Here is an 11,372-nt window from a genome sequence, read left to right on the forward strand (position 1 = left end):
AGTAGATCCTGTGCAGACCAACAGGAAAAACATTGGGACATCCCTCAGCACTCATTATGGCTTATGTGACCTTGACCGAGGCACACAACTTTTAAAAATGTCCCTGGAGGGTCCAGCTGTGGCTTCCCAACTCTTGTTTATTGCTCATGACTGACTTAAATTATCACACTATTCTGAGTGAGAGACAGCCACAAATATTCATATCAAATCATTTGTGTGTGCGCTTCATACCCTCTTGTAATCCCCCAAGGACATCAAAAATAATGCCCAATATACAGTTTAGTCACACTTGAATGATGTAACATGTTGGGTAATTCAACATCATATGATTCACTTGCCTTTCTGTCACACACAGTGGATACTTTTAGATCACTTTCAAAACCAGAACAATGTGACAACATTTTGTAATTCTTTGCAGGATAACCAATTGCAATTTTGATTTGTACCCAAGTGGAGTGCAAGTAAACAATAATAATAATTTAAAAAAAAAAGCTATAAAAGAAACCAATGAAGGTTTTGATTGCAAAAATTGCAATCATGAGAGCTTGGAAAGAAAATGTTAATACTGATGTAAATCCCAGATAATGAAAAACACCAATTTCTCCTTAATCAATCTTGGTCATATTATAAATTGCTCAAAAAATCTTTAACCGACACTGGATTGTCATAATTTTATTTCCAAAGTTGTTGAACAGGCTTTTTTCAGTTCACAATAGCAAATATACATGAAGAGATTTTTTTGGCTCTAGCTGCGTGCTAACACCTACAGTAAAATTATGTCATGATAACCACATCCACTCTCTCAATTAGAAAGCAACATCTCACTATATTCACTTTGAAACTATCGAAAGACGATAGTAATCCCGCATACTCAATAACATTTGTCTCTTTAAATCTTCAATATTAGTTCATATTTTGGCTTCATATTCCATCTAGCCCTATATAGAGATTGAAATATGTCCAAAGGTTTACCCTGGTTTGCTTTGTCAATGAAAACATTTCACCGTCAACAAGATTGTCATCCTCTGATTTTTATGTCTGCAATGCATCTGCTCTCTTCTTCACCATTTTTCTCCAGTCTGTTGCTATGGAAAGTACTACATGGTCAGCTAATACTGTGACGGTAAATATGATCATACTACGTAAATATGGCTAATTACAGCTTTAAATGTTCATATTGTGACTTCTGGAAGTTGCAGCTAAAAATTCAAAAATTAAGTAATTCAGGCAAAGACACGAGGTCCTAGTTCACAGCCTGAAGTTGGTTGATGTTCGTACAATGTTTACTCGTTGCTGTCATTGCACAACATTTCACAGGAGAGGTAAACCATCAAAATTCTAAGCTGTTGAGAAAACATCTGACCCATAAGATTTTGCCCATGATGACACCTTAAAAACACTCCTCGTGGTCATCGGACTACTATGGCCTGAAAAGTCTTTGCTTGGATCCTGCCATTATTATTCTTGTTTACACGTACAGCTGCGATCTTCTCTCCATCAGCCGCTCGTTGGTTGAGCCCAAAGCGGAACCGTTGAGCGGGATCTTGTTGCCTTCAATAATGTCCTTGGAAGAGATTTCGGGTGAAGTTCTGGCAACGCTAGAGATAGATATGCTGAGATCCAGCTTCAGCAGCTTCAGGAGTTTCCTCTTGTAACCTTTGCAGGCGAAGAAGTAAACAAAGGGGTCCAAGCAGGCGTTGAGGTTCATCAGACACACCGTGACGTGCAGCGACACCTGAAAAGCGGTGAGGTCGGCGCAGTCTGGGCTGGACACGAGTTTTCGGACCATATATTGCAGGATGTTGATGTGATAGGGACTGTAGCAGACCACGAAGACCAGGGACACGCAACAGATGACACCAATGGCCTTACGGCTCCGCCCTGACTTTTCGGTCAAGTGGTTGGTCTTCGCCGTGGAGTGGAGTTTGGAGCAAAGGATGGAATAGCACACCAGGATGGTGATTACAGGGATGACGTAACCGAGGAAGACGCCGCCGATTAGGATGGTGGCAATGTGGTCTACTTTCTCAAAATTCGGGTATTCCATACAGGTGATGAAGCCATCCGGTTCGTCGTTGGTCATTGGCATGCCGAGAAGCGGGAGGGTCTGGGTCAGGACCAACAGCCACACGGCCACACAGATGTAGCGCACGTTGCGAACATTGCGTAGCCGGGAAAAGCGCAGGGGCAGGACGACGGCGATGAAGCGGTCAATGCTCAGGCAGGTCATGAAGTTGACACCTGCATAGGTGTTTATGTAGAAGATGAGGCCTGAGATTTTGCACAGAGCCTCACTCATGGGCCAGTGGAAGCCCAGCGCGTAATATGTGATCCTCACAGGAAGTGACAGCGTGAAGAGGATGTCCGAAATCACCAGGTTGAGCGAATACAAGGTGGTGGAGTTCATCTTTTTCAGGTTGGGGCGGATGACGTGCAGTGCTAGGGCGTTGCCTAGCAGGCCCACCAGGAAGACCACACAGTAGACGAGTGGCATGAAAACACGCGCGTAGCTCCTGTGGGCGTACAGGGTATTGCAGGTGGAGCCGTTGTGGTCAGCGATCACAGGAGAAGCGGTGGTTTCCATCTTGGACTTGTGATTCTTTCAAAGTGAAACAGAATAAAACAGTGTTTGTTAAAGGTTAAAAAAAAGTCATGTGTTTTACCCTTTGTCTTGGAAAACCACATGGACCCACATGATCTAAAGAACCTTTCAAAGAGGAAGTATGCATAATTATTGCTCCTTTCCGTGACTACAGCTGCTTCCGTTAAAGCTTATTTTTATGACATAACAGTAGACGTTGGACTGTAACAATTCGGCAAGCTTCAGCTTCCTTTTCTCGTAGACTGCTTAGAGTTGCTGGAGACTTAAGGCTATCCCAGATTACTTTGAGCAAGAAGTCGAGCACACCCTGAACTGGTTGCCTGTCAAGCAAAGGGAACAAATATAGAAACAATCTGTCGTGCTCCCAAGCATGCTTTTGGAATGTGGAGGATAGCTGGAGTATCTGACAAAAAATGGAACAACAACTCCACACTTGTATGCCAAAGTAGAGATTCAAACCCCAAACGTCAGAAGACAGAGGCAGATATTAGTGCTTTTCATCTGTTTTCTGGGTTTTGGTGGAGGACATTCTAGTGAAATGTTGTACTTGGTGAAAATAGCAAATCTAATAGTGGCCTTGGTATTCAGCACTCTTCTATTCAAACATTCATTCCTCACTTTCAAAATTCACTGGTGCTCACCGGGTTGATTGCAGTTTTTTAGATTATTTTATGGAATGCGCAGTAACTACTTGTCCATTGTGAAAATCCCCACTATTGTGGCACTCTGGTTCATGGTGTTATTTTTTGTTTTGTTTCAGGGGAGTTTACAGTATACTTGCATACTGCAATTCCCTTGTGTGTGGTAAAGTGAGCCACAGCAACTTCAGCTTTTTTTGCACACAAAAAAAGGAGTAAAACACATAAACAAAATGTCCATACACCTGTGGTGGACCACAGCTTACACCCAGACACTCAAAAACCCACCAATGTCACGTGTCACCCCACCAGGCCTTTTAAAGGCACATACAAGATGCAGACAATTATTTTTATTCTCAGTATTTTATGCTTTCATTTTTTGTGTTCTTATACGTTTGTGTTAAAATGTTAATCAAAGTGTGTGTTAAAAATGATAAAAGTTCAAAATGATATTCACCTAGGTAACTCCAGAGTATATTTAATGACTGTTAAATGTAGATCCAAATTGAATGCAGTTATAATTTATCAGAAAACCAATAGATTTTGTATCCATCATTTCTAATTTTATGTATTTATATAAGAAATACATTCGGTTTTGTTACTTTTTCACATTGATTCATTCAACTGGAAAAAAAAAACAATTTAGGCAAGAAATGACCGGCTGTACCAGCTTTGAGGCCCTGTCCCACTGATGAGCAAACAATTGCAAGTGTTTTTGAAGAAAATGTGTTCTCGTCAGAGGTCATCAGTGTCCATTCGAGGTTTCAGATGTGTGCAAAAATTTCACCAACCGCCAATCGTTTTAATATTCAAAATTACATTGCAATAAGAAATGTGCTGGGAAACGTCTGCCAAATGTCTGGCGACTGTTTGGGAAACATTTGTAACCTTGAATGAACCCTGCAAAGAACGCAACATTTGCTGCGTTTGTAAACACTTGCCATTGTGTGTGCGTGCGTGTGTGCGTGTGTGTGCATGTGTGCGTGTGCGCTTGCGTGCATATATATATATATATATATATATATATATATATATATATATATATATATATATATATATATATATATATATATATATATATATATATTATATCATTTATCATTTAATATATCATTTAATATATCATTTAATCCAATTATAGCCAAACTATCTCACTGGAAGCCTGCAAAGAATATTAAATATTGAGCGACCTTCGACATGGCAGCAGAATCTCGGTGCGTGGGGCAGCAAAAAACAAAAAAATTGCCTTGCACTCGAGGAAGTGAGTTTGCATTCTTGCTGTTTCTTTGTGCTGGCTGGCACACTCAGAGCTTATTTTAAGAGTTCAACTTAACATCTTAACTTTCTATTTGTCAAATGTTTTTTGACAAATCACATTTATTTCTCAAACGTTTTAATTTTTGGCCAAACTGGTGTGAAACTGCCATAATAGTCAAGTTAATCTTTTTTTTTTTCACGAAACGTATTCAACAAGTTTGCTCATACCACTGATGTCATTATAGTGCCTTCCATAATGGACTATTCAGTATTTAACATCTAAGCAGGAGAAGTGAGCTTACCTCAAAGTTGAGCGGTTTCTTCTTTGGCTCCACCGCACATGGCACCAAACGTAAGACCCAACGAGAGGCTTCCCTTTTGCTTGGCCCTCCTGCGCGCCACATGCACAAAACAAGACATGCTGATTTGCTGCCAGTGACCATGGTGACAAAATATCCTGTTGTTGCACACACCCAGGACCACCCCATCCACTACTTCACTACCACCCTCCCACTCCATCCTTACTTGTGCTTACCATAAAGTTAGTCAAGAACAAGTGGTTTGTGACATTTTTTTTGTGCACTTTGCTTACAGCTTGTTACAGCTGCATCAAATCTGTGCCACGCTACTCAAATCACTACTCAACAATCGAATTCTCTGTAATTTTCAGTTTCAAATCCACTTTAATGATGTGCAAACACTGCAAAGGAAAGGTTGAAAATTTTGGTTGACCAAGATCCATTTTCTCCCCTTATTTTTAATAGCTCGCTCACAAAAATAGCTGTACTTGTGAGGTTAAATTTTTTGTATTTATCACAACTGAAGAGAAAAAAAAATCAGCTTGTTCCTTTAAAAAATCACTGATTACGGTACAGCACTTGAGTTTCTAGGTTATAGATTAGAAATTTAAAAAAACTATGACTTTGTACAGTATGTATCGAATGATGTAGCCCAGTCAAAAATATTTATTCCACATTGCCATTCCACGTTTCCTTTAAAAAAAACACGTTCACCTAAAATTTCACATTAAAATTGTGCTAATAATTTTCCAATCTAAAGGCCTCATACTGTTGATCTTTGTAAAAAAGTGTCAAGAAAGTTCAAGCTACAAAACACACCATTAACGTTCATTGACACACTTTATTTAGAAACAAAATGCTTTTTTTTTTCACCAAAACACAATGTATGGACAAGTTTCAACTGCTTTTAAGCATTAATTTGTATTTTTGATCGAGTATGGACCTGTTGTCTACTAGCTGTGATTTTCACATCTCTGAATCACTTCCCTTGCAACTGATACTCATCACGCACAAAGGATGTCATTTGACTCTGATTGTGCGATGTCCAACTTTAACAGTATGCATGCTTTTTGCTGAGAATGACAAATGCTCACTCAACATCACTCGAGATGATTGAAGTGATAATGTCTTAATTAATATGCCTGTCAAGTATTGACTTTTTTGGTACACCTTTTGCAGTGATTTAATGTTTTTTTGTACATTGTGTAAGTGCACCAAATATACTTAGTGTGAGTGGGTGTTGTTCTTGAAAACTCTGGATAACCATGATGCCATCCGGCCCAAAATCAAGATAATTTGACATGGTACAGTTTGGGAAGTGGGAGGGACTGTTTTGTTAAGTGCTTACAATTGTCGCTGGTGTATTTTTTGTGTTAATGAGCGCAACCGTCGTTTGTTCAAAACAAGTCCGGCGGAGAGGCAGAGGAAGCGCTCTGACTTCCTCATGGCCGAGACGTGTGCTTGTGACTCACTGGGGGCCTCTCCGATGGTCATACCCCTCGCTGACAGGCCGCGCATGGCCCCGCTGTGCCGCCTGCTCTATTTTTACACAACAATACCCTAGGAAAAGTCGCCAACTATGTTCTCACACCGCCTTTCGGATTTTCAACATGCAACAAGTTATGATGCTAGTGATGACAAAGTGAATGGGAGGACATGCGTCCGAGCATCTCCAGCCCATCATCACAACGCACATCCTGTATACAGGAAGTTGTGAGAGAGACACATGTCAAAGGAAATCCTCTGTTGAAATATGTCCATTTTAATGTGTCTTTTGTGGTATATATATATATATATATATATATATATATATATATATATATATATATATATATATATATATATATATATATATATATATATATATATGTCATGTTTCTCCTAACTGAATGCAGTTAGAGCAAATGTTCATCACAATCTCATCTCATTGTGGCACAGTTATTGGTAGTGACTGCAATGCACAGATAAACAAGCGTGACACTGAGCCGATTAGTTCAACATGCGGTTGATTGCACTATTTGCACAGGAAACGACTGTGGTTTGCTCCTTGTTTCGAACAAAACAGCACCTCAAAACTCTCAGAAGACAGGTGGGAATTTATATTAAAACAGATTAAATCAAATTGAAGAAACCTTTCCTGTATTTGTAGTAGGTGGATATTATAATAAAAGTACAGCAGCTAGGGAAATCCGCTTCTTTCTTGATCATTGTGCCTTGGTCGTGGTTCAATAAAATGATCATACATGGCATCACAAATTGTACGCTGGTGTGAACACCGGGAGTTTTTCATTTGCAGCTAGCTGGTACGTGTGTGACCGTCAATCAACAGCTCCTGCCCAGTGTGTGGCAGGTGCAACTGCTTTGAATGTGAGGATGCTTGTTCATCTAATGAAAAACTGAATCCTCTCCTGAATTGTTTTAAAAGTTAAAAGTTTACACGCGGTATGATGAAGTTGTCTGTGATGTCACTCCTGATGGCAGTTTAAACTTTTGTGCAATTTGTCATAGGAACTATTGGTTGGTTGGTAACAAAGGGCTGTTTTAAGTCGATTGGACACTATTTTCAGTCCTTTGAATCTGGGGTCTCCTGGTTCCGTGTCCGTTAAATCGGGGACTGTGTACAGTGTTCTCCCGCTATTTGTTGGTAATAGTTTCCAACAAAACGTGACGCGAATAATAAAAATTCGCAACCAATTGAAAACCCCTCTATGGTTTTTCTAAATCATTTCTCTGTGGATACGTGATGCTATATGAAATGTTCTACCAATATAGTAGTAGGACGTCACAGGTATTTGGTTGATGCAAGTATATTGTAGTTGACACATTTGCCTCACAAATTTGAGTCTTGGGGTTTGAATCTTTCCTGTGTCAACTGTACATGCACTCCACGTGCTTGCGAAAGTATTCGTCTGGCTCTTTGGCTTCCTCTTTTTTTTTTCTCCAAAAAACATCACTCATTGAAGGCTTTTGAATTGTTCTTCAATGTGAATCCGAGTGCGAATGTTTGCTGTCTGTTAATACAGTATGTGCCCAACAATTGGCTGGCGACCAGTTCAAAATCGCCTGGGATAGATTCCAGCTCACCCACAACCCTATGAAGACAATTGGTACAGAGAATGGATGAATTTGCATGATTGTGCGGTTCCTGTTGGACTTTGAGGCAGTATTTGGGGAAACAATGCCATGCTCTGGCAGTAGAGAGACGTTACAGCTTTGGTGGATGTTAACGGACGGGCTCAGTGAGCAAGCAGCTTGCACTTACTGCAAGAAGACACAGGAGGACAGCAAAATATCAAATGGCAGGGACTAAAATATCATCGCTGTTGAGAAATAATAGAGGACATGATCTACATATGTATGTGTACATGTATACAGTTGTATGCAAAGGTTTGGGCACCCCTGATCATTTTCAAGATTTCCCTTTATTGGTTGTTCGTTTCAGCAATTTTGGTAAAATATATCATATAGCAGACAAAAACAGTGATATCTGAGAAGTGAAATGGAGTTTATATGATTTACAGAAAGTGTGAAATCATTACCTAAACAAAAGTAGGCAGGTGCATAGATATATATATAAACCACAAGTTGTGCCAACATGTACTCCACACACACACTTGTGTATAAAGGGGTGGAGAGGAACTTAAATAAGGATGTGGCATTGGCATTTTTGTTATAGCCTCCCACGCTCACTTAGCGGAAAGTGTTTCTGTTTTTCCTTGTGATATATTTTAAACAGGTAAAGAAGGTGATTGATGCTGTTGAGTTGAATTTAATTGGCTCAATTTCGTCACAAATGCACTAAAAGCATCTTTGACAAGAGTGTTCTGCCAAATACACTGGGTAGGTACTAAAAATATTTATCAAATATTAGGTTGCACCAAAACAACAGTAGTGATAAAAGGTTGATGGATTAAGCCACAATTATCAAACTCAAGGCCCGGGGGCCAGATATGGCCCGCCACATCATTTTATGTGGCCCGCCAAGACAAATTATGCATCAAACTTGTGTGTCATTACTAGAATTGCAAATTGTCTTCACTTTTAATCATATTTGACCTGTTTTTACTCATCTGATTTAAAAACGAGTTATTTGTCAGTTTGTTTTGTAGCTTTTACTGTATGTAATATGAGGTGCTCATACATTTATTTGGGTTGACAGTCATAATGGCCCTCTGAAAGAAGCTGACTACAATGAGGTCCGCGAAAAAAATGAGTTTGACACCCCTGGATTCTACTGTGTTGATTTCTCAGCTGTTGCTGCTGGTGTTTTGGGCTCTTTCGGATGAGGTGGCGTTGGAGGAAGGGCATAGGCGGTCCTTAAAGAGGCTCAGCATTTCCTTGTGGGTCTTAATGGAGAAGAAGTAGAGGATCGGGTCCAAGCAGCAGTTGAAATTCATGAGCAAAACAGTAATCTGTAACAAGATGATCATTATTACTATCATTATTAGTGGTGAGTTTGTATCGGAAAAACTGATCTTATATGCATGAAAAAAGATGGCCAATCAGTTGATGTCCTACTTGGGAAGACAACTTAAAGCCCCTCCGCTCCTCACACGAGACCTCATGGTGAATACTTCGGCACATGAACTGCATCACGTTGAGGTGGTACGGGCTGAAGCACACACTGAAGGTAAGCAGGATGAGGAGGATGATGACGTTGGTTCGTTGGTTCTTTCTCGAGGCGGGGTTCCGCTCGGCTGCCGCCCGCAGCTTCAGGTGGACGCTGACATAGGAGGCCAGGATGGCAGCAAGCGGGCAGCAGAAGGAGATGACGCATCCCAAGATTAGGAAATACGGCATCCACTGCGAGCTATTGAGGTTGAAGTACTCCATGCAGGTCCTTCTGCCCTCGTGATGCTGCAGCATGTTGCGGAACAGCAGAGGAGCAACCTGCGCGGACACTAGAACCCAAACCAAGCAACAGATCCAGCGGACCATCTTGACCCGACGCAGGCATTGCAGCCGCTGAGGGTGTACCACAGCCAGATAGCGATCCAGACTGATGCAGGTCATGAAGCCAATACCTGGGGGAAGTAATACTGGATTGTAAACTTTACCAGAAGCAAATTACAAAATTAACCAATTTTTTTCTTTCTCTCTCTGGTAACAGAGTTAATTGCATTTTAAAGTCTTGGACCTATTGGAGCATAGGTGTCAAACTCAAGGCTCGGGGGCCAGATAGTGCTCATCATATCATTTTATGTGGCCCCCAAAGACAAATTGCACATCAACTTCACATGTCAATAGTAAAGTTACAAATTGTCTTCACTTTTAAAGAATAGATATTGGTAGTAATTTTTGTTACCAATGACCTTTTAAGAATATTTGAACAGTTTTTACTAATCTCCGGTTTCAAACTTCATTCATCAGTTTGTTGATGGTCATAATGGCCCTCCGAAGGAAACTGTCACGAATTGGAATGGAGCAGGGGGACCAAATGCAGGGATTATTGAGGGAAAAGGGAGTTGGAAGGGAAGATGAAAAAAATTTGTTTGACACCCCTGCATTAGAGGATGTTTAAAATGTTGACCGTTCTGATTCCATATTTATGTTAGAAGCACTTTTTAGCATTGGACGTCCTGTTTACCTGTGTATGTGTTGGTGAAAAAGAGGAGTGTGCTAATCCTGCAGAGTAGGTCACCGAAGGGCCAGTCAAAGCGCAGGATGTAGTAAACGATCCTGCCCGGTAGTGTCAGTGTGAACAGGCAGTCCGACAAGGCCAGGTTGAAGAGATATACAGTGGTAGAGTTTAACTTCTGCCGTCCTTGGAAGATCACCGCCAGGACCAAAACATTACCAAACAAGCTGAAAATGAAAACCAGAATGTAGAAAATGGGGATGAGAACCACGGCGGCTCGCTGGTAGGCGAGCACGTCACAGCTGCTCTGATTACCGATGGTGCCGTTGCCAGCAGCCATGGAGATATAGAGGAACACACTAAGTGGAAAGAATAGCTTACAATGCGTCAAGCACCACAATTAATAAACATCAACTGACTTCCCCTCACGACTTATAGAGTTGTGATACCCGGAAACCCATCTGTGGAGTTCTCGGTTTCCATCGCTGCTTTTTCATGTCACGCATACAACCAACCAGGCTTTTTGATATACTGCAGACTGCAAAAACAATACACTACTTTACATTGAAAGTTTCAATGTAAGATATGTGTATTTTATTTTTTCAACTTCACTTCAAGCGGGATAGAAAATGGATGGATGGATGGATGGATGGATGGATGGATGGATGGATGGATGGATGGATGGATGGAGGGATTGATGGATGGATGGATGGATGGATGGATGGATGGATGGAAGGACGGACGGACGGACGGACGGACGGACGGACGGATGGATGGATGGATGGATGGATGGAAGGACGGATGGACGGACGGACGGACGGACGGACATCCATCCATCCATCCAACAAAATCAAATGAGGCTAACAAACTAAATGGAATAAATTAAAAAACAAGTCCAACAAACAACTTAATAACTTCTTCAAACAAACAAGGTATAACTAGCTGACTTAAAAATTGGAAACATGACTCCAATACTACTACACTACACTACACTACAC

The 11,372-nt window shown here is 40.8% G+C and overlaps 2 protein-coding genes across 2 annotated transcripts; both read right to left on the bottom strand.

The window, feature by feature from the left end:
• Positions 1–672: 672 nt before the first annotated feature.
• gpr183a (G protein-coupled receptor 183a) lies at positions 673–4,826 on the bottom strand. The gene is made up of 2 exons (XM_085920636.1): positions 4,800–4,826; positions 673–2,599 (listed from the first exon to the last, which is right to left on the bottom strand). Exon 2 carries the CDS (start codon positions 2,582–2,584, stop codon positions 1,469–1,471), a length of 1,116 nt encoding a protein of 371 aa, XP_085776762.1. The 5' UTR covers positions 2,585–2,599; positions 4,800–4,826; the 3' UTR covers positions 673–1,468.
• Positions 4,827–8,362: 3,536 nt separating this feature from the next.
• On the bottom strand, positions 8,363–10,714 carry LOC147050747 (G protein-coupled receptor 183). The gene is made up of 3 exons (XM_085920815.1): positions 10,384–10,714; positions 9,315–9,820; positions 8,363–9,208 (listed from the first exon to the last, which is right to left on the bottom strand). Exons 1-3 carry the CDS (start codon positions 10,712–10,714, stop codon positions 9,044–9,046), a joined length of 1,002 nt encoding a protein of 333 aa, XP_085776941.1. The 3' UTR covers positions 8,363–9,043.
• Positions 10,715–11,372: the final 658 nt, after the last annotated feature.

Source organism: Syngnathus leptorhynchus, chromosome 9, assembly GCF_054491065.1.
Source record: "Syngnathus leptorhynchus isolate UIUO chromosome 9, UIUO_Slep, whole genome shotgun sequence".
NCBI classification, from domain to species: Eukaryota; Metazoa; Chordata; class Actinopteri; order Syngnathiformes; family Syngnathidae; genus Syngnathus; species Syngnathus leptorhynchus.